This window comes from Agelaius tricolor, unplaced genomic scaffold, assembly GCF_023055355.1.
Source record: "Agelaius tricolor isolate 1412-34295 unplaced genomic scaffold, bAgeTri1.0.p SCAF_16, whole genome shotgun sequence".
Classification (NCBI taxonomy): Eukaryota; Metazoa; Chordata; class Aves; order Passeriformes; family Icteridae; genus Agelaius; species Agelaius tricolor.
This window is the reverse complement of record NW_027269276.1, coordinates 2,792,078-2,819,145: the sequence shown is the minus strand read 5'-3', so window position 1 is coordinate 2,819,145 and position 27,068 is coordinate 2,792,078. Positions and strand designations below refer to the sequence as shown.

Below are 27,068 nucleotides of genomic sequence, written 5' to 3'. Positions count from 1 at the left end.
CGGCGGCGGGGGGGGCCGGGGCCGGGGCCGGGCCAGGCGGGGGGGCCGGGCCAGGCGGCGGCGGGGCCGGGGCCGGCGGCGGGGGCATCCCCGCCTCCTCGCTGGCAGCGCCGGAGCCGCCGGAAACCCGGCGGTGCTGCTGCTGCTGCCGCGGCTCCGGCTCCCCGAGAAGTTGTTGCCGAGGGAGAGCGGCGGGGCCCGGGCCGGCACCCCCGGCCCGCCCGGCATGCCCGTCCGCCCGGAGCCCAGCGGGGCAGCGGGGCGGCGGCCGAGCCCCTGAGCGGGCGGCGAGGAGCCATGGAGCAAGTGAGTCCGGCCGGGAGCGGGACGGGCAGCGGGGGGACCCCGGGACAGGGAGCGGGGACCCCCGGGCCGGGCGGGAGAAGCGCCTGCCGGGACACGGGGACCGCCCCGGCCACTTCGGGGTGTGTTCGGGTGCTCGCCGGCGCTGGGACATCCCGGCCCCGCTGCGCCCGGGGCACGGCGAAGCAGACCGCGGGGCGGGGGGTTCCCCATCCCCGGCAACCCCCGGAGCGGCTCGGGCAGAGCCTCGGCAGCGCATCCCCGCAGCCCTCGGGATGTTGGACCCGGCCGGGAGGGGCAGAGCCGGACTGGTTCCACGCGTGCTCGGGCCACCCCGAGTGACTCCGCTGGGGTGTTGTCCTGCCCTGCTGGAGCCGGGCCTGGGTCGAATCGCCAGCTTGGACATGGCTACGCACCTCCAGACTTCCCCACTTCTGTTCCGCTCCTCCTTTCTGTTTGGGACGGGTTTAACTCGGAGAAGGGCAGTGGTGCTTCTTCTGCGCACGGTTTTCATGTCCATGGGATCAGACACCCCAATAATCCATCCCTCTGAGAATTGATTAAGATGCCACAAATTTGTTGGCAAGTTAAACAGGTCGCTTTCTCCCCTCGTCTGGCCACGCAATTATTCCTGCTTCCTTTCCTTGGATGAGGTTTTGCTGCTCATGCACAAAGAAAGCTCCCGGTAGGACGGACTGCCGGAGGACTTCAGGCTCTGTCTGGTACATGCGATCCCTGTCGCTGTGGCTTGTCTCTCCCCCCTCACACCCCCTTATTTCAGCTCCCAACATTCTGTGGCAAGAATGAAAGCTCTTTTAAAACAGCAGGGAGACGGCAAAGCAGCCCAAGTTGGTAGTGACTGAGAGTTGTTATTATCCGCTGGCATCCATGAAATTAATCCACAGCAGAGAAACTGCTTCCAGCTGGTGGCTGCCGGCCAAAGGGGCTTCACACTTACCCCAGCATTGGCTGGCCCTCTCACGGGCTTCTCTTCTTCAGTGATACATGAATCCTCCAAGGATTGCTTGTAGAAGGGGTGTCAGAGGCAGTTCCCCAAGTTCCACGTGGATCTGAGCAGTTTGTTTCCAGTGAAACAACCTGTTCTGCTCCAGCAGGCTGGGGAGAAGTGGAAGTGCTAACAGCAAGGTTTGGGAGATAACGTGGAAAGGGAGAAGAACAGTGGACGTGCAGGGATGCAGGCTGTCTCCTGGGAGTTGTTCATCAGCACCTTGGTAGAAGGGAGTGTGTGATATAGAGAGATGCTTGATTGAAATGAAGTCGATGTAACTGGCTGAGGCACTTCTGTGATCTGTGTAACTTTGAAAGCACCACTGTGATTCAGCTCTTGGGGATTTGTTTTGTTGGAAGACATGAAGACTATGTGGGTTTGTGGGCCCATAAAATACAGGGCAGGGGAGGAAAAACTGCCTAGTTGTTAAATAAAAAGCCATCTTGTCTGATTTGGGTTCTCTGCTGCGCTGCAAAATGTGAGGCTAAACCAAGCTGAAGGAGTGGAACTCGTGTTTCACCTCTAATGCAAAAATGGCTCCTTTGGGTTGGTTTTGGGAGTGATGCCTTTGGCCTGAGCCAGCATTGGGATAACTTGGTTCTTCCTTCATTTACACTGGCTCACTTGGCTGATGTCAGGGGGCTTCTTCTCATGGAATTACCACAAGAATGAATCCAGCCCAAGAATATCCCAGGAAGGATATCTGAATATTTCTTGTAGAATGCTCATATATAGCTGAGTTAACAACAGCACCTTATGTCTTTGTGTCATGCTCCCATTTTAATTGTTGAATTGCAGGCAGGGGACACAGATGTTAGGTGCTGTGTCTTCACAGGGAGTACTTCTATTTTAAAACCAGTGTAGTTTTTGCTCTGCAGAGCAGAGCATGGGTAGACATATTTACCATGTGACTTCAGCCTTTCTGCCAGGTGGGGAAAAAAAAAGCCCAGCAAAAATTCACCTGCCAAGCAAAAAAAAAAGCCTTAAAAGATGAAAACACTTTAGCAGTTGTTGGTCTGGAGTCACTTGAATAAACTCTTCATACAGCAACATCCATGCACAAGTGCTACGAGGGAGGTTAAAATCCATGCCCAATTATCTAAAAATGACATCAAAAGGGTTCTCGATCAGGAAACCAGCAGGTCTGTATTTGTGCAGGAATTGATGTTTGCTGAAGTCACAGATCTCAACTGAATACAACTTCCTGGCAACCTAAAAAGTCAAGTTTAAAAAAAACCTACCCTATGTAGTTCCTCCATTTCCCGGAAAACTTTTTGATGCTCAGTCATCCTGTATTGTGGCCATTTCAGATGCAGCTCAGTATAACTGAAATAACTTCTACAAAAGGCACCGAGGTTGTTACAGGTTTCAGCACAGTTTTTTTTTAGGTGAAACACAGTTTATTTGAGTTTCTTGTTCCCAGTCTGCACCTGAGCCTACCAGGAAAGCCCAGCCCCTTCCAGATCTTAGTGGAGGTCAGAATAAATGTGGGTGCACGGGGTTTTTAAGCTGTTTTTCTTCTTTTTATTGGTGCAAGCTCCCTCTTTTAAATAAGAGCTTACCCTGATGGAAGCTGCTGTCCAAGGGTGTGTTCAGTGGGAGTTTGGTGCATGAAAACAGATTCGTTAGCAAGGCTCTCCTCCAAATTTCTGAAGCTTGTCCATACACACTTGCTCTGCCCTGGCTGTGGGAGTGTCCAGCTCTGACTCTGTTCCATGCATTTGGGATTTTCTCATGTTATGAAACAAGATGTCTGAGCTCCAGCTGGTCCAGTTGGTGCAGTGAGGGCCATTTTGGGATGTTTGGGGCTCTCTTGTCACACATCTTCTGTTTGTGTGCCAGCTCTCTGCAGCAGGATTGCTGCTATTACACGTGAGGACATGGAGAAAACTGAGTCTGGGGGACAGTGGGGTCCCTGGGAGGAGGTTGGAGGATTTGGGCTTGGCCTCTCCTGACAAATCACAAGGTTAGTGAGGTGATTGTGTAAGGGGATTTGGCTCAGCAAGGGATTCCTCTTGCCTTGCTCCAGGGAAAGAGGCTTATTGAGGGGACCATGGGGTGTAGGGAGCAGCAGGGTGCTCCAAGGGAGGGGTACAGGGATCCTGCCTTTGCAAAGGCTCTTCCAGTGCACTGGAGAGGAGGAAAGTTTTAATCTTTAACCTGCTGGGAACATTTTAATGTGGATGTGGTGAAGCCCTGTCCCTCATGCTGTGGATTTGCCCACAGAAGTTGGTTTGGGGATGGTGGCCAAGCATAGACACCTAGAAGAGGAGCTTGCAGAAGTGGCCTTGGACTAAAATATGAGTGTTGCTACTGATGCCAGCAGAATCCATCGTGCTGGGATTCATCAGAAAGCTGGAGGAGCAAAGAGAGGAGGCTGCTCTTTTTCAAGGTGCACTTGGTGCACGAGTGAGCAGAGAGGGAAGCAGAGCCCCTGGGGGAGCAGAGGAGCAAGGTGGACTTGTTGCCATCCCAACAGTGTCTCCAGGGATGGCTGGGGTCTGTGCCCACTTACCAGTCCTGTGAGAGCTGGTTGAGTTTTCCTCCGGAAGATGCCAATCTCCCATTGTGATGTGGTGGGGAGGGATCACAATTGGTGGGTGCCAAAATCTTCTCTGGGCTGGCTTTCTGATGATGGAAACTCCTTATGCCTTCTGTCCTTGCAGGATACAAAGGAGGAGGTCTCAGAGAAACCAAAGTGTGCTCCAACTGCAGAGAAATATGGTTGGATTAAAAAAAGCAGCGGGGGGCTCCTGGGACTGTGGAAGGATCGTTACATCCAGCTGAGGAAAACACAGCTCATGGTCTACGAGGATGAGGTATGGTCACAGCTAATGGCCTTGAATGAGGGGCAGGAGCAGGCCCCTAGGGACACATGCATGTCCCTGTGTTTTTTACTCTTCCCTCCAGCCCATTCCTGCCAAAAGGGCTTCTCCAGATATCTCCAGGAAGGGTAAGCTCTGTCAAAGAGACAGCAGCTGCGTTTTAAATATATTATATATTATAAATATTTTAGCCACTGAATATTTTGACAGAGCCTTTGCCAAAATAAAAAATGGGGGGCAGGACATCCTGTGAGAAGGTGAATGGAGTAAAGCTTTGGACGGAAGCAGGATATGTGCAATGAGGTTTTGGCTTTTGAAGGATAAAAGTGATTGTAGCAGGCTGACTTCCCACCTGCCACTTGAGGGGATGGCAGGCAACCCTGCAGCTGTTTGGCACCCCTCAAGCAGCTCAGATTGTTGCCAGCCAGACTCTTCAGGGTTTCTTTTAGCCACTGAAGGATGCAGAGTGAGATTGTGAGTGCATGCTGTCCTCCTTAAGCACGGACAGTCTGGATTTGGCTCATCTTTTCCCTTTACTTGAGCCAGTTCTGAGCAAAGGACCCCTGGGAGCCTTGTCCTGGACTTCCCCAGATAAACTGCATGCCTTAAGTTCATGGCCGCACTTCGAGCTGTTTCCAGACAAATGAGCAGTAAGAGCCAAGCCAAATCTGTCCTGCATTTTCAGGCAAGAAGAACGAAAAGTGCAGGGCTGCTCCTGCCAGGAGGCAAAGGTGGCTTTGTCCTGAGTCAAGCCCTTTTTCCTGGGCTGGAAGCAGCTTCTGCAAGAGCAGAGTTTGCCCCAAAAGTTAGAAAGTACAGTGCAGAGCACAAGCTACAAGCTACAAGAGGGGTGTGAGATGAGGAGTGGGTAGGTCTAAGCCCTGTGGTGGCCTGTGTGTGCAGCAGGGTGGGGGACTGTGGTCTGCACAAGGACCACGTGCCTGTGAGGTGTCAGGCCCAAGAGGATCTGGGTCATGTGTGGCCATCAGGACGATATAAAAGCAAAGTCATGTAAAGCTTCATGTGCAGTGTGTCAAGGGAAGAAGAATGGGGAAATGTTTCAGCAGCTGCATTGCTGTGGTGGTTTCAGGAACAAAGGACTGACAGTGAGTTCGGTTCTCTTTTTTAAAAACATATTCTTGCCTAATAAAGTAAGATTTGTTATAAACAATTTAGGTTAAAGGGTACTACCTCTTCCCTTATGCTGAACACTCCTGCTCTTCCCAAATCCCAAAGCCTTCTGGTGTCATTTGTTCTTAGCTCTGAAATGTCATGAAGAGTGCAAAAATAATGACAGGAGAAGTCAATGTCAGGTGATGAGCAGTTCAGAAGGCAGGAAAAGCAACGGGGAGTTCTCTTACCCAGAGGGATGCAGCCTGGTCCTGCAAACTGTTGACTCTCTGTAGATCAGTTCCCAGTGCCCTGGACACCTGTTGACTCCAGCTGAAGCTTCAGGAACTCGAAGATTCAAAATCTATAAACATGACGTAGGTTTTTTTTAAAGGGCATGCCTTTAAAAACAAGATACATGGAGGCTCTCATTACCACAAGGGAAAAGGAGGCTTTTAAAGTAAGATTAATTTTCACAGACATTCAGAAGAAGGAAAAAAATCCCAATCATTTAAAGGGTTATTTTATTATCTCAAGAAGGAAAATGGCATTTGTAACAACCAGGCATAATGTTTTCTGGTAGCCTGCGGATTGTGGTAACATCCTGTAATAAATTGCATCTGTAAGCTACAGTAGCTGCAAGGTCCCATTATTGTAAATAAGGGATCATGTTAATATCTATAGGCTATTAAACTGGCTTACAGTGAAGTCAAATGTCTTAGGAGAGGAAATTGCTGCAAAATTATCTGGTAGCACAATAGGATAACATGTGATTGTGCAGACTTACTACAGGGAAACTAAAGGAAATGGCAATTTTCTGCACTCAGGAGGGGTCTTGTTGCAACAGAATTGAGGCAGTTCATGTTTATTACTGTATTTATCTTCCTTTAATGTGAGTCAGGGCAGTGTGGCTGTCTCTATCTTACAAATGGGGAACTAAGTTTTTGAGCTGGGAAGGGTTGATGTCTAGGCAGAGTCTGTGGTGCAGTGTGCTATGGTGGTTTGCATTTCTGGAGTTCAAGGTGCCATTTTTCCCACTGGAGCTTCTCCACATATCTGGTCTGTGTGACCCTGGAGAAGAACACAGCATTCCAGACCATCCTCAGGCTGAAACATTTACAAATGGGGTTGTTCAGTGCTTCTGAAAAGGAGATAAAACCTCAGGCAACAGGAATAAATGGCATCTCTCCATATGTATTCTGAATTAGACTTGGATGATTAAACGGGGGATCAGCTTCCATGTGGGCAGGCAGGTTTGGAGGCTGAGCCTTTCAGCTGGTCCGAGCCCATCAGATTTCCAGGAACTGAGGAGTGCCTTGGACTCAGTGTGCTTTTCTCAGTCCCTCCCGTGTCCACCCCTTCACAAAGGGCTGCTAATGCTGCCTTTAGCGGTGGTTTCCTATGCAGGCCGCCTTGTTGGTGCAGTTGCATGAGCCTGGCTGCACTTTTAGCTGAAGTTTAGGTGCAAAACAAGAGCAGAGGGGACGGCCAACACGAGATACAGACAAGAACATTGTACAGTGTTGCTGGAAAGTACAGTCTGAGCAGCACACAAATACCATGTATCATCATCAGTAGCAATCTCCAGGAATGTGCTGGAGATTGATTCCCTGACCTGCCCTGGGAACGTCTTCCCTAAGTTGCATCTGCTAGTCAGGCGTTGGGTTTGGTTTAAAGCAGAGCCACCTCCTGAAGGCAAATGGCAAATGCCTATTGTGTTACCTGGAGCAGATGGGGTGAAAGTCATCCCACATGGCTTCAGGTTTCTTTCAGAGGATGGGGAATGAAGGGAGATGGATTTCTTGTTCTCTGCTGTGCCTCCATCTACAGCACCCTCCATCTGTACCCTCACCTAAATGAAGATGCAATTAAGCAAGATGTTTGTATATTCTATACCCAAATGTCAGGAAAGGAGGCACTGATGCAAGTACAGGGTGCTCGGATCCCAAGAAACTGCTGTGCAGGTCTGCATAGAACCAAGTGGGTTATTTTCTAGTGGGGTTTCTTGTCTTCTTTTCTCTGCATATTGTTGCAAGAATAAAAAAACCTACAGAGTTTTCTTTTTCCCTGAAGACCAGGCAATCCAATGTAGGGTGACTAGACAGATCAATATTATCACTTCATGGATTAGAAAGCATCAGTCTTGAGTTTGGATTTTTTTACCCCCTAGACAGTGCAGCTAGTGCTTAGACCTGTTTTCTTGTTATTTTAGGGTTTCTTTGTAAGTGTGTTATTTGACAGGGAAAAATCCTACTAGATTCTAGAGACCAGAGAATCCATTTGGCATTCAACAGTTGGACACATAACATCTGCATTTTGCCCCTGGTAAAGTGATAGCAAGGTATACCCAAAAGTGATTTGTTAAAACACTTTGAGAGCACTTTCTCAAATAGAGAAATAAATTATTATTTCAGGTTTAGACATTTTACACTGAATGAAGGGTCTCAGCCCCTGAGTGTGTGTCAATGAGGAGGTTTTTGCTGGGAATTCATATAAATAAAAATTTCAGGGAGTCTTTTCCCCCACCTTTTTATACAATTTTCATTAGGGAAATAGTTTGCCAAGCGTGATTCTTTGGTTAAGCATGTGCATTAATATGTCCAGGTGTTCAGTAACTTTCTTCTTAAGGACCAAACCAATAGACACAGATGTGTTTGTCACAGGATGTGCCCATGAAGAGTTAATGGAATAGTTTTTCTGCATTAAATCATGAATGTAAGGGTTCTGTACCAGGATTGAGCTTGTCCAGAACATGTGTCAGGGCAGGACTCTGGAAGTGACCTTGTCTCTGCACGGTGCTGAGTGTTCTCCAGGTCCCAGGAGGCTGAAGGGACCTGGGGACCTGCGTCAGGGTCGGGTCTTTCATTCTTTATCTTAGTGTTGCAGGACAGACATAAAGGATCTCTTTGTGACCCAGGTAGGCTCACAGAGTGGGGATGGCTGCTTGCCAAGGGTAAAACATAGACAAAAGCCCCATTCTGCTGCTCCCTGAACTCAGATGCTTTTCCTTTGCCTCATACATGGAGTTTTTATATTTCTCTGGCTGCTTTCTTCCCTGCTTTCCCTGAAGAGGATAACTCACTTGAAAAGTTCTAAGTCCGTGTGAAGAAGGAGCCATAGCTTGAAGAATCAAGGTGTCTCTGGGAGACAGCATCCTGCATGTCCCCATCCTCTCTGCCCTTGTTCCCTGGCCAGATCACAGTCCCCAAAGCCTCCCCAGGGAGAAGACAGGCAGCTGGAAGGCAAGAGGCAATCTCACAGCAAAACCACACCTTTCCACCCTGCCAAGTCCCCTTTTTCCTCACCATGGTGTTCTACAGCCCTTAGGACATGGCACATGGCTTGCACAGGGAAGAGTTCCTGTCCAAGAGGCAGGACGGATGGAATGGACAGGGAGGGTGACAGGGGCTCTGCTGGGGACAGAGCTGCTCTTGAGAGCAGGGAGGGTGGGCAGGAGGCTTGGGGCTGGTGTCAGCTCAGAGCACTGCTGAGCTCTCTGCATCCTGAGCCCAGGGAAGGAGGGGAAGGAGCTGGGAGCTGCACCGGCCGTGCGGCAGGGCTGTAACGTGGGCGGTCGTCCTCCGAAGGCCAGGATGAGATCACCCATCCCCGAGGCCTGTATTCCTGACCTCACCCTTCTCTGTCATTTCTTGGCCGCAGAGGGGTTATTATTTCCATCCCTGTCCTTTTGCAGTGACATTGCGATACCAGGATTGCAGCAGGAGCCTTCAAAGGGCCCAGTAGTGTCAGCAGGATTTTATCGCCCGGGTTTTAGGTTTGGGCAGGATTCATCTCCTCCTCCTAGTATGCCTTTTCCCAGTTCACATTCACCTACTCAGTGTTAAATGAAATAAACAGTAATGTCATTAAAATAATAAACCTAAATTAGATCCAGACGTCCCTCGGTGGCTCAGGACTTGCTCTGTGTACTGGCATCAGCTCTGCCGGGCCCCCATCCCCAGATAGGAGGGTTAAAAAAACTGAAACGCAGGCTGAGTTCTGCACAGCGACTTAAATGTCAAGTGGTAAAGGGAGGAAATTCCCCGCAGCCCACTTCCCTCTGAACTCTCCATTCCCTGCCTCCAGCCACGCAGCAGCTTCCTGGCTATGACATGTTTCCTCATCCCACACCCCCTTCTCCACTACAGGAATTGCTAAATACAAACTCATACGGGCACAAGGAGCTGCCCTGGGAGCAGAGCCTGAGCTGGGGGTGGTTATGACCAGTGATTTTAATTCAGGATGGTACTGGAGAGGTTCATGAGCCATGCTGACTGAAGCACTTCACTGGCAAGAACTGCTCTGAGATTCTCACTGCTCATTTGTGCTTAGCAAAAGGGAGCTTTGGTCTCTGCTGGGCTATTGAGACATGAAGAATATTATCTGCCCAGTGTTACGCTGCAATTCCTATTAGGGATGGTGCTCTGCAGCTGAACTGAGCCACGCACCACGTGTGGAATTTTAGTTATGTTGCTGGGAGAAATGAGCCAAGATCGCGGCCGGCAGTCATCAGTGGAGATACTCCAGAGATAAATATTCCCCACTGAGATGCTGGCCCAGACAGTTTTGCTGGCTGTACAGGGCTGTATTTCCAATCCTAAGCAGTGTGGCTGCAAGAGGACTGTGTCCATCACACATGGCTCCTGCTGACCTTTGTGATGTGAGGACCAGTCTGCCCCAGCTCCGTGTGGCAACAGGGCTCCCCTCTCATCCCTGCTCTGGCTCAGGCTTCCTGAGGGGGCTGCTTGGACCATCGTGATGCTTGTGTCATCTTCCCTGTGAAGAAGCAGAATCACATCTCCTCCTTTCATTGTGGAATGGAGGTAGTGTCACTTCTGGCTGCAGATGCTTGGATGAGGCTAACAGCAATGACAGAAGCTGGTGTTACTGTCCCCAACCTGTTATTTGCTCAGCCACTGTGGACCACTAGGCCTGTAGCTTAAAGACCAGGGTATTTTCTTAATGAGATGCCAGCCTGATTTATGGGGCTTTCTGGCTGCATGCAGGTTATTTTTAAGGCAGAAGAGCTTTTAGACAGTTGCAAAGGGAAAAAATGCAGAATTTGATGGTCTGTGATTGATTTCAATGCCTCCTTTTCATAGTAATGTTTCATTCCCTCTCTGCAGGATGAACAGAAGTGCATAGAAACAGTGGAACTGGAGAGTTATGACAAGTGCCAGGAGCTGCGTGCACTACTAAAAAGGAAAAATCGTTTCATTTTAATCCGCTCCCCGGGTAAGAAGGTAGGATTGCCTTTCTCATCACCCTCGAGTTTGCTAACTCCAAAGTGAGTTCCAGCCAGCTGTGCCCAGAGCAGATGCAAAGCTCTGAGACTGAGCTCCTTGGCAGCTGGGAGAATGACCTGTAGCTGTAAAGGGTGTTCAGTGTATAAGAAGGAAAGCCACTGCCATGTAGATTTCTTTCTTGTTGTGGGGAAAGCATCTTCCTGTGGCTCGACCTTTTCCTCTTGATTTTTTTTTTTTCCTTGCCTTAGCATTTTCTTTCTTCCAGTACTCCCTAAGTTGTACTTCTTAGATCATTCCCTATGGTTCCTCCCTGTCTTCTGAGCACCTGTGGATGCTGCAGCTTTGCCCAAGTCCAGTGAAATCAATAATTCCAATCCATGTACTGAGACAGTTCCTGGAGTTAGAACCATTGATCTGCGAAACTCCAGTGCAAATTTACTTGCTGCCAAACAGTTCCTAGGAGAAAAGATTTATTTTGCAGAATTCATGAAACCCTACATCTGCAGCATCCTGCCCAGCATCTGGTTAGATCCAGAAGCTAAAAACCAGGCTGGCATTGCAAAGTGACTATACATCCATCTGAGCACTGGGTGTATGCAAGGACATCCTGCTTTACTTCCTATCTATAGTCATCATTGCTACACATCTTTTGATGTTCTCCTTAGCTCCTACTTGCATGCTATCCATTTCAGCATCTTTATGGGCTAGAATTCTTCATTGTTGCTTTGGGGTATCACACTTCGCCTTCTAATTTCAATGTGACTTTTTTGGCCTAAAAGTTCTTACTAAATCTCCCCATGCAAATCTGAGAAGTTGTGAGGGACAAAACCACATTCATTTCCATAAAAACATGAACAGACACAAATACCAACTTGCTGCATTCCCCCATCTCCATTTTGTTTAAATAAATGGAGATTGTTTAGTCGTTGTTGTCACTGTTGCTTATTCTTTCACTCCAGTCACTTAGTGTTTATACATATAATAAGACCCCAGCTGAGTTCAGAGCACCATTGTGCTAAACTTCATTCAAAACAACAAAACAAGGACTTTCCTGCCCCAGAACCCTGGCTAGTGAGCTCCAGCAGAGCACTGGAGCCCAGAACACATTAGGAAGGAATTCTTCCCTGCAAGGGTGGGCAGGCCCTGGCACAGACTGCTTAGAGCAGCTGTGGCTGCCCCATCCCTGGAAGTGTCCAAGACCAGGTTGGACAGGGCTTGGAGCAACCTGGAATAGTGGAAGGTGTCCGTGCCCATGGAAGGAAGGCTGGAACTAGATGTTTTTTCTCTTCCAAGCCAAATGATTCTAGGATTCTGTGATTCTAAGTGTACACCTATTCCCTGGGAGGCCAGTAGTACCCTGTGTGCTCAGAGATGGGCAGCATGGTAGGAACAGGTATTATCTGCCAGCATGTTCCTGAGAGAGAATTGTGAAATAGCTGCATATGTCTCTGCACTGCTCCATGAATCAATACAGGGTGTGAGACCTGTTCCCAAACTTTTCATTTCTTGCTATGAGAAAAATATGCCCAAACAGTGCCCAAAAGGGTAACTTCATCCTTTTGGCATGCTGGCAAGTTTACAGCTACCCTGTTTTTCATGCCACTGATTCAATGGAGACCTAGATAGAGGCTACTTTTTATAAGGCTCTTTTGGTGAAAGGAAGGGCTTTTATAAATGAAAAGTTCCCTGTTTGTGGCTCCCCTCCCACCCTTCTTTTGGCTGGGAATCTGGTGAGGGTGTTGACACACAACATAACTTTGGCAGATGTTAGCACAGCCTTCAATTAGGAGGCCAACATACACAACTGTCCTTCTTCTGTTTTGAAATACACAGCTGTGGCGATATATATCAGTTAAACATTTTCCATTTGGGAGGCTTGCTGCCATCCACAGTTTAAAATCACCCTGTGAGCCAGCTTGCCAAACCCTGCCACATCTTGCTAGGGTTTTTTTCTTTTCACCCTCTCTCCTGAGCATAATGGTGAGGAATGAGTTTGAGGGACTTAGCAACAAGCTAGGAAAGGCCATTTCTGTTTCAGTGCACAAATCTTGAATACAGGGAGCCCAGTTTAGTTGCAGGGGAATCCCAGGTAAAATCTTGGATGGGATATTTTTGAGCAGAGATGAATCAGTCAGTTAAAACTACTCTGCAGCTGAAGTTGCACCTGAATAAATAAGTTGTCCAGCTGAACACTGGTTGTTGATGAATGTACCCCAGATTCTGCTTGGCCTATTGACAAGGATGACATTTTTGTTGAGCTGTGACAATATGAGCATGTCACATGCCTGCACTGATATGGAACTGAAAGAAAGCACTGCTCCCTGAGCTTCAGTTCTTCAGTGAAGGAAGCTGGCAGTGTGCAAAAGCCCCGTTCTGCTTAGAAATCTCAAATGCTTCATTCCATCCACAGCAATTAAGTGAAAACTTTTGGATGGAGAGAGCTGGGCTTCGAAGAAAGGGCAGTAGCCTTGGCCTGGAGACTTTAAAATGTACTTCTCACAATGCAGAAAAGCAGTGTAAATGATGCTTGGTGTAAACTCTGAAAATTACCAAGATTGGCTCAAGTCTGGTGTTCAGTAGATCTGAAAAGCTTCAGCTGCAGGGAAATATTAATATTGGGAAGAGGGTGGTAGTAAGGAAAGAGTCCACCAGCAAGTCCTGCAGCTCCTCAGGCATCCTCACACCTGTGGTCAGGGATGGAAACTTCCATTGCTTATTTTTGCCTCCATCAATTTTTGAGGTACCTGGAACTGCCTTCACCAGGGGCCCAGCCTGGAAGCTGCAGTGGAATGCAGTGAGGCTTGGGGGAGTCTGCTCCTGATGTCTGCCAGTCTGGCAGAGATGCTGCATTATTCCCAGGGGTGATGTAGCTCTTGGTTCAGCTACAGAAAACCACCAGAATCCTCTGACAGTCATCTCATAGAAACATGGAATGGTTTGGGTTGAAAGGGACCTTAAAGATCACCTAGTTCCAACCTCCCTGTCACAGGCAGGGAGTCCCTTGTCTTTCCTTTCCCCTTCTTGATATATAACCTGACAAAGTCTTGTAGAAGAAGGCAAGAAATGACCTCCCATCTGGCAGATAGACTGCTGCACTCATGGTAGTTAAGATGTTACTGACCCAGCTCTGCTGCAGCTTCTGCTGGAGGTGACCACCCTGTACCAAAAGTCAGCAGAAGGGAACACATCCCCCTAGCACTTCACAGGCAATTCACAGTCCAGTTTAGCCCAGCCCCACCAAGCTTTGCACTGAAACAGATACGGACCAAACACAGGTTTGTGTCACCTGCCTCTGCAGCAGATCTGCAGAATTGCTCAGCAAAGAAGTGTTGGTGACAGTCCTAAACTGCAGCTACAAGCTGTCCAGAGCTTGCCTGTTAAATCACTTAGCACAGGTACAACAGACTGACCCCAGGAACACTTCTCTTTCCTGGAAAGCAGGCTTGGCATTGCCATCAGGCTGACAGTGCTGGAGAAGAATGATGTCTCAGGGAGGACAAGGAGCAGGGAGGGAGCTGGTGCCACTGCTGTCACGGACAGTGATCCGTGTGGGAGCTCTCCTGCCTGAGGTCTCACTAGTGATTCAGCAGGAGCTGTGCTGTGCTCTGAGGAACTGTCAGTAAATTGTGTAGCCTGCATTCATGGCTTACAATGGTCACTAGGTTTGGCCATGACAGCTTTTCCTGGCACATTAGCCTGTTGTTTATGGCATGACTCAGTCTCAGCTGGCTTAGCAAGAAGGAGTGCAAATGTGTTACCCTGCCTGCTGCCCTCTCATATTGGTGTCACTGACTCTCTGCCTTAAATTCCTGCTGGAGAGTAGACCCTGCTTAATGTTTTGTAGGAAATACACATCTTTAGATGCATCTGCTGGTATCTGTAAATATTCAAATGAGTAAAGATACAGACAAGAGAAATTAATTTGTTCCTTGTTTGCTGAGAGCCTGGGAGTCTCAGAGTACTGTGCAGAGTCCCAATGACAGGCAAGACTCAGACCAGCTTCTTCCTGCCTCTCCTCTCCAGCTTCCTGCTTTACTGAGAGCTCCCATCCTGGTATGGGTGAGCTTCCTCTCCCCAGTGCCTTGGCTGAGGACAGGAGCCACAGATGGATGCAGACAGACTAGGGACTGCCAGGCAGCAAAAGGCTGTGGCTGGCAGCAGCCTGAGCACGAGCCTCAGAGCCCCAGCAGCCTGACTCTGCCTTGGTGTCTGTGGGTGTGTTACAAAAAGGAGAGAAAAAAATTCTAAGATACCTGTGCACTGGGAGGAACCTGTCCCTCTGTGTCACAGCCCCAGGGAGCTGTGCAAGCAGGGAGCAGGGCTGCTGCAACATGAGGCTGGCACTGCCCACACTGCCCTGTGGGTCCCACTGTGCTGCTCATCCTCCCTCACCCAGCTCCCTTCTGTTGCACCATGAGTCCCTTTCTCTCACCATCCACTGGATCTGTATTTGATGGCAAAGGGTTGCATGCCAGAGGGACATCTCAGCTTCTCATTAACGAGGAACCACCCCCCTGAGGTTCTCTCTGCTCTGCCACAGAGTTGCTGACACCAGTGCTTAGTCACAGACTGGGAAGCTTTATTTGGAATGAGGCGCAGAAAGTGGCATTGGAAGAGGAAGCTTGAAGTGAGGCAGGAATCCTTCCCCTGAACAACGTGTACGGAGATTTCTAAACCCTTGTGCAGGCTGCCAGGTCTTTGCCAGGCAGTGCAGCAGCTCAGCTGCTCACAAGTAGAGCTTTCTCATAAGCTTTTATAATCACAAAGCTTTGGGGCAAAATCGTTTCCAAACAAAAAAAGTTTTTAAGCACACACAAAACCAGGCCAGCTCGGACTAAAACAAAATCTGGCCGTCGCTCTGTTTTGGAGCCTTGCCTTCCCTTACATTCCCTGGTTAGAGTGGCTCTTCTGCATCCCAGACAAAGGGCTCTTTTTCCAGAGGGCTGTGGGTCAGGCCCTAACCTCCCCTCTGAGCTCTCAGGAAGGCATGTGGTCCCGTCACCTTACGTGCAAACTGATCAAATAAAAGAATCTTTCCCCAAATTACTCCTTAACTCCCTGCTTGCCATGATGGTTGTGAGTGTCTGGCATTTGGAAGCTGTGATGTAAATCCATGGCACTGACATGAGAAGTAAATACAGAAAGGAAGAACAGTTGGTTTCTAACAGCAAGAGTGGGTGTAAGGAGATCAGGCTTTAGTTCTGCAGAATTTCTGATGGTCCCTTCAGAAGTTGCTGAGACCCAGAACAGTTGCTGCTTTGTTGTGCCATGAACAGGGAGCTGCTAAGAGCACTCGACTGTCAGTCACCATTAGCTTTGTCCCCCTCATTTAATATAGTCCCTGTTTTATATAGACTCTGCTGTGATTTTGGAATGTGGGGCCTCACTTACAAAAAGGCTGAGGCTACAACTGCCTTGAAGGCAATGGGAAAGTGCAGAGTACCTATAAGAATGTTAAATACCCCCAAAAAACTGTTCCAGGCAATACCCCCATGAGGCTGTGTTTTGAACAAGCCTCTCTGTAGTTCACTTCTCCACCTGGAAGAGGTGGATAATTTCAGTTTTCCTGAAAAGGAATTTGTGAAGCCCCCTAGATACTGTAGTGATAAGCAGGATAGAAAAAAGACTGTCAGGGGAATCAGTAATTCTGTTCTCAGGGCAGGGCTGGAGCAGAGTGAAATCAATAAGACATATTGACCCAGGAGGATAAAACACAAGATGGAATAACTGAGTAAGAAGTGCCACCCTGTTGTTAGGGATGGTGCTAGGAGGAGCACACACAGCAGGCTGACATCCTGCAGCCTGGAAACAATGGGAGTGTCTGACTTTCAGTGCTTCATTTTGCAATGTTGCTGGTGTCCTTTAGCACAGGAGTATTCCTGTGTGCCTGTGCAGTGTGGCTTGGGCACCACATGGAGCTGTTTGGATCCCAGCTGGTCTGCCATGGAGCCACCTGTAAGGTGAAGATGATATTTCTCTCCCCTGGAGTGTACTCTGGGGCACAGCTACATAATACTGGTGAGGTGCTCAGAGGAAACAGCAGTGAATTAAATAACACCCTGCCTATTGTCACTGCTGTGGGCAAGAAGAGATTGGAAACACTGAGTAAAGCCATGGAGCTGTCCTGGAGGAAGGGAAGAGCTGGCTGGCTGGAGGAGAGCCATACAATCACCCATCCTCCCTCCTTATTTGTGACCCATACTTCTTGTCAGTTCCCTCTTATATGACCAGCTCTTCCCTTCTTATTGGGGCAGCTCTTCAGACCCCAGAGAGTGCCTGTCTGCAGTATTCACTGCTGGATTTCCTTTGCAAACAGAAAAAGATACAGTGAATTTTTGCACTTACATCGCTCTTATGCCTCATTGTGTCTGTGCCCAGCTGGGTAAGAGTTAGAGCAGCCAGTGTCAGTGCCCCACATTCCAGTATCAGTTCTGTTCTGCAGAGCCACAGGAACAGGGAAGCAGGCAGAGCCCACTGCATGCAGCCATCCCATTCCTGGTATTCTGGAGGAAGTGGGAGATAAAATGTTTTACTTCATCTGAACCAGCCAGTATGACTTGGACTTTCAGTCTGACTCTATGCAGTGTGACCATTTTCTGTACAACTCACTGATGCTCCAAGAGCTATTCCAAGTATTTTGCAGAAGGGAGAAACTTAGGTTTTTACTACTTTAGTAGTTACCAAAATAAAACTACAACAAAAATCTGTCCAGCATAACAAAATCCTGTTCATGGGAGCTATGCCAAAGCACAAAGGAATCTGTAGTTTAAACACAGGCTAGAAGTGCATGTTATATAGAAACTGAAGTGATTCAGAGGTACCTCTGGTCCTGACAGGGAATGCTCAGGCAAAAATTCTCTCTCTGCTCTTGCAGGTTCATGATATCAAATTTCAAGCTCCAACTTTGGAAGAAAAGGAATCGTGGATAAAAGCTCTTAATGAAGGGATCAATCGAGGCAAAAACAAAGTATTTGATGAGGTAAGAGAAACACTTTTCAAACTCCTGTGTTTCTGTGTCTGTTCTCATCCATGGCTCCTTTAGCTAAAAGCAGAACTTGCCTGAACTCTTGTTCTCCACATCTTTCCTTCATGCCAGCCATGGTCCAAGGAAAGAGAAAGTGGTGTGCAAGGTAGGGCAGGTTCCTTCCCTTCAGAGCTTGGGATCAGAGGATTTCTGGGAGTCCCCCTCTCCCAATGGAAGCAGCTGGTGCAGAGAAGCAGCTGCAGCACTGAGTTGTGTGGAGCTGGGATGCAGCCTGGAGGGATCATCCCTCATCTTCCCCACACTGCCATGGTCCTCAGCACCAAGCAGCCTGGAAATGGAGGTACTTGGTTAGGATATAGCCCAATCTTCAGGACTGGAAAAGTCTGAAGTGACTCAGTCCACCAGCTATTCCGCCTGCAGTCTGGAGAGAAGTCTGGTGGAAAGTTACTCCATGGTCCTGGCCAAACCTGCCTGCCTCTCAGCTGGCCCCAGCACACCTGCACTTTCAAATTCTCCTCCCATCCTGCTGTACGGAGGGCAGGATGAAAATTGCACAACCTAGAGCCTGTTTAACCTTGTTCTGCTCCCTCTTAGTTTGTAAATCAGCCCTGAGCTAAACCAAGGGAGCAGCATCTCTTCTGCAGTTCTTTCCGTAACTGAAAGGAAATTAACAAAACCACCATCATGGGAATGACACAAGAGAAAACGAGCAGGATAAGGAGGAACAAGGAAATCAGCAAAACTGTTTAGCAAAGGAAACCAAAGCAATGAGTAAAAATTCTGAGAAAAGGGCTTGCTTGTGTAGATACAGTGCTAGAGGTGTAAACTCTGAGAAGTTGGGCTTTGCTTTTATTCAGTACAGCGGGCAGTGAATTCTGCACACCCTTCAGCAGCACAGCAAGGTGGGATCTCAGATCATCTCCCTGCCCTGTGAAGTGGGGTTATTCTCCTTATAGCATCTTATAATCCAGCCTCTAATTCTCAGTCATTCCAGTAAGGATCAAACCTCAGATTTAAAGTGTTTCCACACAGGCCAGGCACAGGGTAATGTGTCAAGCCCTCAGCTCACTTGCATTATCTGTTCTCCCTGAAGGAGCTGTAAAACCACTCTGCCATACCAGCCATTTTTCTCTTTAAATCCCTATTTCACCCTTGCCAGCTTTCCTGTTGTACAAACTCGTGGTACCAAGGACACACAGATGTTTCAGTGTCCCTGGTCACTGGTGCTGCCCCTCCACGGGGAGCAGACTCCAGCCCTTGGGCATCACAGTGTGGGTGGATGGTCATAGAGCCAGCACAGAGAAATACCTGTCAGGGCACTTGGACTTCCCTCCTTAGGAGTGTGAGGCAGTGCATTTCTCGTCAGATTGCAGGAAATAAATTTGTTAATTCAGCTGGATCTGCAATTAATCCAGGTCACTGCTCACACCTTCTCCTCAGCATCCTGCAGTCATTAGAGCTGTAGAAGGGAAGGGAAGGGCTGAAACAAAGTGCTGCTGATACAGTTCACAGTCAGGTCACGGTTATTAATGAGCTTTCACCTCTAAGATGGAAACAGCAGTTTTGCTGCTGTGTTCTGCCATGTGCAGGAGCTAGTCCAAGCACAGGGTGCAGTGAGGACAAAGCTCCTTGTGTCCTTTTTTTCCCTGCCTCTTAGGTGGAGATAAGTTTAGCCATTGCAAACCTCTGAGACCTTAAACATCCATCACATACGTGCAGGGCTTTGCAGGCAGGCTGTAACTGAGCTCTGAGGTAAAGACTAGAGGTGAAATGCTTCAACATTTCATGTGTGACAGTGACAACTTTATGGACATGTCCTCTGAGAAATTAATGACCCTCTTCCTTTTTTGCTTTCCTCCTCTTCCCCCTGTTCAAGGTGAAAGTAGACGAGAGCCTTTCCTTGGACCACGTGACTCGGGACAGGGTGAAGGTGTCCCACGGACGTCGGCCACCCACGAGAAGTCACCTGAAGGAGGTAAGTGCACCCTGCTGGAGTGAGCCATCCCACCAGCTGGGATCACTGAGAGCTGCTCCTTCCACCCAGGTACCAAACCCCAGGGGAAACCTCAGGTATGGACAGCCCAGAGAAAGCTGACAAGGGAAACAACTTCCTGCAGGAAGGACTGTGCCAGCACCTCTCTAATGAAGCTCCAGGTTCCCATAGATCTCTATCTGCTGCAGCACGTTACCATATATTTAGCTTTTCATAACTCATAAGCTGCTTCACCATCTGGTCAGAGCCATTAGAGACTGAAGCTCCCATATTTATTTTCAAAGATGTGATAATTTTGTAGCCACAGTGGTCTAAAGGTAGAGGAACTGCATGGTCCAGGGGGAGAAGCTGTATTTTTATTAAGCTAACTGGAGAAAGCAGACGAGCTTTCAAGCTTACAAGCCCTTCCCTAGGTCTGAAACAGAATACATCATTCTCCCAGGCAGTTTTATAGACTAACCTGTCTACTTTTAACTGATTTTCTGGGTCTCTCACTTAAAAAAAAAAAAAAAAAAAGAAAAAACCACAAACCTGCATTTCATTTCCAGGGGAGTGGTTCTTACTAATGTTTGATTCCTGTGATTTATTAAAAAGTTTCTACAGACAGATTGATATTTCAGCAGACCGTTAATCACAAGCAAGGAAGGTTTTAAATCAAACCTTCTTTCTTCAGACTTCCAAGACCCTGACTTATGTGCCTGCACAACACTCAGATGACCCTTGTGCAGAAAATGAGATACCCTGAGACTTTTTACTTTGCATAGAAATGGAGGGAGAGTGTCTCTCCCAGAGAAATGCATGAGAATGAATCATAGATTCCCATCCTCCAGAAAACCGCAGAAGAAAACATGACAAAAGTCACAGCAACAATGAACTGTGGATTCTGTTGCCTAATACGGGTTCAGTAAGGTGGAGAGCCCTTCCCTAGGCACCAAAAAAATCTCTCTCTTTCCTGCTCAGATCACTATTTTCACAAGATACCCCTGAGGTTAATACCTCTTAAGATGCCTCACCTCAGCCAAAATCAGGGGAAACTGACTTAAAAATTTAGCAGCAGGAATGAGGGGATAGAGCCTGCAGAAAGATGTGTATCATGGCTGCTGGCTGCAGATTCATGAAGGAAATGGCACAAACATGGATTTTCAGTGTTCAAAGCAGGCCAGGTGAGGATGGGTCAGGGCCAAGCTGCCAGGATGCAGCTTGCCTCTGTCTCTCTGCTGGGCTGGAAAGACAGAGAGAGGCTTTAACTAAAGTCTCTGCACTGCAGGAGCCTGGCCCTGGCTGCAGCCTCTGTGTGGTTTTGGGTTCCCTCACACAGGAACTGTCACTGTGGTTCTCTCTGTGGGGCACTGAGTTTACACACTGTAGTGTCTTTGCTAAGTCCATCCTTTTTAGGAAAACCTCCCTACTAGTGAGATTTGCACACAGCTTGTGGTCTGAAGGAGGTTTAACCAGCTGAGCCTTGGCCCTGCTCAGGCCAGGATGACATTGGGTTAGAGGAAGCAAGCAGAAGGCAACAGGATTACAATCCTTGGCCAAGTGATCTAAAGATCAGCTTGGTTTATGGCAAGCTCAAAAGCAGAAAAGTGAGCCTTTGGGGGGGCACATTGTAAATGAAGGGGGTACAGGGATCCCACTAGCACAGGACAAAGAATAAAAAGGCAGAGCTTAGCACAAGCACCCACAGGAAAACCAAGAAATTAGGTTATTGTGGTACAGGCTTTAAGACAGTCTTTTCAAAAGGAGTAGTAAAATAAGTTCTGCACTTTTCTTAGAATCAAGGGCTGGGTTGGAAGGGACCTTAAAAATCATCTGCAAGGGCAAAGAACCTTTCACTAGACTAGGTTACTTAGAGCCCCTTCCAGCCTGGCCTTGAACACTCCAGGGATGGGGAGTCCACAGCCTCTCTGGGTAACCTGTGCCAGGGCCTCACCACCCTTATAGTGAAGAATTTCTTCTGAGTATCTAATCTGAACCTGTCCTCTTTCAGCCTAAGGCCATTCCCCCTTGTCCTATCACTCTATGGCCTTGTGAAAAATCTCTCTCCAGCTCTCTTGGAAGCCCCCTTTAGGCACTGGAAGGGGCTTTAAGGTCTCCCTGAAGCTTTCTCTTCTCCTGGCTGAAAAGCCCCAACTCTCTCAGCGTGAAGCAGCAACCTCTTGTTTGCCATGCTGGTTGCAAGGGTTTTGCACTTTAACTTGAAGTTAAAGGATGAAACATAGAATCAATGATAGAAATTGAAAACTTTCTCTCTTGTTTTTCAGGCTGCCAAGTGTACATCAGATGGTATCCTGCGACTAGATCTGGATATAGTAGACAATGGACCACCAACCTTTGATTCCACTATCAGTGAAAGTGACAATGAACCACCTCAAAAAGAAACTCCAAAGCCCCCTATGCCACCCACAAAACCCACTGGCACAAAAGAAAACCAGGAGGCAGAGAACAATGTTCCTGACCAGGAGCATAAAAAACCTCTGTCTCCTCCACTGCCTCCAGATAAGAAGCTTAAGGAAAACATCAAATCAAAGGACAGTGTGAATGCCAAGGAGGAGGACTCTGGAAGTCCAGAGGAGAATGTGGAAGAATCCCAAGCACCAAGTGAGGAGAACAAGGAGAACCTCATTGAGGTCAGCAACAGGGTTATATCAAAAGCTCCAATTCCACTTCCTAAGAGTGTGCCAGACAAGCTGAAAGTAGCTTGGGACCAACCAACCATTGAACCTAAAAAGACAGAAGACTTGGAATCATCAGGAGATGATGGCAAAGACAACCCGGCCGAGATTGCTGCTACAGATGTTTCAAAGCCTCCTGTTCCTCCTAAGGTTTTGCCAGAGAAAATGCTTGCCACAGAGAACTCCAGCCATGGTGACCTGGAAGCTGGGGGCTGGGAAGAGCAGGAGTCTGGCAGCTCCAAGCCCCCAGTGAATGGGATCACAGCCAGCGAGGTAGCAGAGTTCACATCCCCAACAGCTGAAACAGAAGAAGGAAATGGGAGGACCGCAGCCGAGAAGGAACAGCAAACTTCAGCAGAAGAGACAGAGACTTCCTTAGCTACAGAAACAGACCATGAGGGTGTAAAAGCAACTATTGAGAAGAAAGATTCTACAGAAAACACTTCAGTTCTCAAACTTCGCTGTTCTTCTCTGGGAGACTTGCTCTCTGATTCCAAAAATAAACAGAGAGCACTTTCAGGCCAAGGTTTCCCAAAGGATTCCCATCAGTGCATAGCTAAAATGGAGGAGAAAGTTGCTAATGAAAGGGAAAAAGCAGAAAAGCTTCTGCAGAAGGTTTTACGTGAAGGTTTGGAACAGGCCCAGGAGGGGAATGGACCCCCAGTGGTGGCAGAGACGTTGCTCAATGAGGCAGTAGAACAGCTTCGGCAAGCTTCACAAGTTTTGCAAGAAATTAAAGGTCTTGGAGAACTGAAAAAAGAAGGAACACAGAAACAGAAAGAAAAGCAAAAGGATCTAGTGACTCTTTATAGGAGAAGTGCTCCCTGACACACTCTGCAGAGACTTCTTTCCCAAAATCAAACATTTGCATTTATGATTTGTACCATTGCTAGGCCAGTGTTTAAAGACGGTGTTTTGCTTTGCACACACCATGTTTGTGGGACAGAATTGAGCTTTCAGTTATAGCATCTTTCTTTCTTCATGTTGTACATACCAGTCTGGTTCTAATCCTCTTAGCACAGCAGAAGGTTACAGGACAGTGAACAGTTTCAAAAATGTGAATGCTCCTTAAGGATTCTGTCCAAAGTCCTTTCACTGGATCAGGCCTTAAAAATTACTGGTAATCAGACCAAGCCAGATTTTTTGAAAGGAGCAGAATGGCTATTCTAGCAAAAGCCCCTGTCTCTCTGTATTTACAGGCAAGCAAATACCAGATTACACTGGCACCTATCTGGTTTTCCCAGCTAAATCATTTAAGGATAAATGTAGTCAGTGTTTGTTCACTTGCTGGCATGGTTTCCCAGACCACCTGGCCCAGTGACATCTAGGAATGTAAAGATAAACGGTTTGATCTTCTCCAAAGATACTCACAAAACCACATCCACAGTTAAAAAGTGACCTCACACAGAGGCAAACCAAACTGGCCAATTCCTGACTCCAAGTAGTGTCCCTGATTTGGAGCAGCTGTATGAAGGCACTTTGAGGCTGGCTCTGCAGTGCTTTAGGTGTGCTAAGCACTGTGTGAGTGAACACAAGTCTCAAAGCATCATTGCCAGGCATGTATTGATTGTTCCTCTTTCATTAATAGAGAAATTGAGATTACACTTGGCCTGTGAAAGTGTCTTCTACCAGGACAAGATTTTCACAAGATACCCCTGAGGTTAATACCTTTATTATTGAGGAACGTACCTATCTGATAACTCTGAATTCCCTCAGCATTGTTAGGACCAAATAGCCAGGCATTTGGAGAACTTGTGTCCAGGAGATCCCCAGGAGCTTCCTAGGAGAGCTATCACAAAGCAGTTTTGGGGGTGTGTGTTCCCTTAGTGTTGTCTTGGGATGTAACTGACAGGAGCATGCACATCAGGCCATGGGTCTGGATGAGATTCCCCTTCCCACTGAACGTGTCTCTACCTGCTGTGTCCTGGCCAGCCTGAGAGCCATGGTTTGGCCCAGATCTCTCTAATTTACACACATGGAGGGAAAGGCATTTTGCACACAAAACTTCAGGGCTGGTCCCAATGGCTGAAGTATATGAAAATTAAAATGCATTGCTATGGAAGGGTCTGAGGAAGGCATTGCAGAAGGCTCCAGCACAATTCCCACAGCCTCCCCTGTCCACCACAGTACCCGTGGCCTTCAGTGATTACAGCAGTGGCAAAATGGTGTCTTTGCACTGCTACTGTGTAGCCCCATACCCGAGCTGGGCCCTCTCCCCTATTCTCTGTCCTTGCTTGGAGGAGAATTGTGTGGCAGCCCAGAGGGCTTCTCCTTAGCTTGAGCCAGGCTCTGGAAACATGGAAAATGGCAATCTTCCCAGTCTGGTTTTAAGGAGCAACATGCTACCTAAACTCTTTTCTCTCATTTTCCAGCACTTTGTTCTTAGCTCATCTGTTTCTTTTTCTTCTCATTTCCCAGGTCCCACAAGTCTGCTGGGGGCTGCAAACACCACCCACAGCAGCAGTAAAGTTTCATCTGAGCCTCCTCTTAGGCTAGGCATAGGTACTTCAGGTTTGAGCACAGAAAGGTTGGCTTTGGATTTCCAAATACCCTGGTTTCTACCACCTGGAGCCAGCAAGACAGATAGTGACCATAACTGATGCTTCTGCTGCTTTTGATTAAACTAGCCTTGGTTTTGGTAATGAGTCCCCCTCTCAAGACAGACACAGATGTTGTATGAGAGTTCACTTGTTATTCTGTCACATGGAAAGTTCTACATGGTCAAACACTCAGGGCTCAGGTGCCAAAAAGCTTTGCTTTGAGGCAAGAAGTTTCCAATGTCCTAAGCCCACCCTGAGGCACACAGCCTGAAGCAAACTCTGGACCTGTGCCATTTGCTGCCATGGGTTTAATGTGGACTCTGGGTCATATTCACCTTTCCAGACACACTTAGGACAAGGGCTAAGAACACAGACAATATTCAGTGCCTATCTGCTATCTAAATGTATTTTTCTGCATGTGCACTTTTGTTTACCGAACACTGTGTGGTATGAATGTGAGCTGTCAGAACCTGGTGTGCACTGGAAGTCGAGGGACACCAGCTCCAGAGAGCAGGCAGGCTTTTGCAAGATGCAGTTCTGTGACAATAGATAGATGGGGGAAAGCCCAGTTCACACTAACAGGAGTATACACAAACCAGGGCAACCTCTGGGAACAGGTTCATATCCCAAAGCTGAAGCCAATCCTAAACTTCAGGACAGGCAAATCAAAGCCTGGCTCTGAAATCCAGGAGAATGACAACAGCTTATGGGGTAGCTCAGTCCCCATATTTATACACAAATGCTTTTGCTCTCTCCAGTGTTTTCTTGTGGCAGTGTGTTCTGTGGATACTTGTCTGGCAAAGTGCTGGTGAAAATACCCAGACATCCCTCTCTGTTACAGCCAAACCTACAGGATGTGCTTCTATTTACTGTATGTTTTTATATTATACTCAATATTCTAATGAATAAATGTCTGACATTTAACTGAATAGCCATCAGTAGGAATCCTAACAGATAAATACCCTTTACCTGTTAGGAAATGGGCAAATTAAATCGTTTTTCAACCTACAGCTAATTACTGTATATGCTGTACTAACAGATCTCACTAGATTTGTATTATGTCTTGTAAATAGATATAACTTAAGTGGAATCTCTGTATCACCCAGTAACTTTACTGCTGCAAATGCTATGGTAGAGACTCTTGATTTTAACTTTTTTTCTAATAGATTTAGCAGTTTCATCCTAAAACATCCAGCCTCCTATGGCAACTCCCATCTTCAGTGTACATCCTGCCACCATGCACTTTTTTTTTAATCTTCCTTTAAACATGCATTTAGACTTGCATCTAATTCCTGGCTGCACTAAGGCTAGGGGGCTTTGTGCCTGAAAACCCTCTGGGCTTGGAGTGCTGGAGTGTGAGTCTGTGTTTTGGGCTGTGCCACCAGTTTACATGTCTGTGACAGGAAGGAAGTGAGTTTGCAAGTGAGCAAGTGTGGATGACGATCTGAAAAGCAGCTGCTGCAGCCCGTGGAAAGGCAGCACTTTTGTCTCCTGTTTGTAAAGAGCTTTGAGATTTGGCAATAAAACCTCCTTTTAAAAATCTGCTGCTTCAGAGTGACTTTGTCCTAAAGCCAAGCAAGGAAGTGCCACCAGAAGCAGCACATTAAGGCTTTGCTCTAAGGAGGGAATGCTGCACAGGCTGTTGTCAGGCTGAGGTGAGCTTGGTGCTGTGCTAACCACAAGACAGGAGGAAGGAGAAATGTTGGGGCTGCAGCTGGCACAGAGCTGGAGCTGCTGCTGCACACAGGGCAGTTCCTGGCTCATCCCTGCCTGCCAGCTTGGCTGCCCTGGCCAGAAAGCATGGCTGAGGCCAGGATTTCCTTCAGGAAAGCAGTGGGAAGCATCACCTCACCAAGTGTAGTCTCCAGCAGAGCTGGCTGGGCTGCTCTTAACGCCTTCATGTGGGCTTGCTGGTGTCTACAGAATGTGGAGCCCACTCAGCACTCGTTCCTTGGTGGTGGGCAACACCAGAGCCTTGTTCCTCTGCCCAGATGCCAGGAAGCTGCAGCAAGAGAAGGGGGTGGTATTACAGTGACTGCTTGCCTTCTGGAATAACAGGTCAGAAATTGGTCAAAAGTAGGTAAGAAGTAGGTTCAAACATTATGGGGAAGCAGGGAAAAGAGTCCAAGTGTACATGCCATCCTGTTGCACAATAAGGGTAAAAAAATTTTGGGTAATTTTTTTTTGGGTAAAAAAATTGTGCTTAGCAAACCCTCTAACCCCTTGTTGGGAAAGGGGTGGTTCCTCAAAGGAACCTCTAAAACACAGGGTGATTTCTATAGATAGACTGTAGAGAAAGGCACTCTCCTCTCATTAAGAAAACACACAACACGTCACATTTCAGCCTGAAATTGGTGTTGATAAGGAAGGAAAATATCTAGC

At 47.7% G+C, this 27,068-nt stretch overlaps 1 protein-coding gene across 1 annotated transcript; it reads left to right on the top strand.

Annotated features, from left to right (window-relative positions):
* Positions 1-26,226, top strand: PLEKHO2 (pleckstrin homology domain containing O2). The gene is made up of 6 exons (XM_071441226.1): positions 1-306; positions 3,979-4,131; positions 10,374-10,490; positions 17,368-17,472; positions 19,355-19,453; positions 21,736-26,226. Exons 1-6 carry the CDS (start codon positions 298-300, stop codon positions 22,972-22,974), a joined length of 1,722 nt encoding a protein of 573 aa, XP_071297327.1. The 5' UTR covers positions 1-297; the 3' UTR covers positions 22,975-26,226.
* The last annotated feature ends 842 nt before the right edge of the window (positions 26,227-27,068 follow it).

Coding starts and splice junctions, on each gene's coding strand:
- PLEKHO2 (XM_071441226.1), top strand. Junction 10,491..17,367: donor TCCGCTCCCCGGGTAAGAAG/GTAGGATTGCCT, acceptor CTGCTCTTGCAG/GTTCATGATATCAAATTTCA. Junction 17,473..19,354: donor AAAACAAAGTATTTGATGAG/GTAAGAGAAACA, acceptor CCCCTGTTCAAG/GTGAAAGTAGACGAGAGCCT.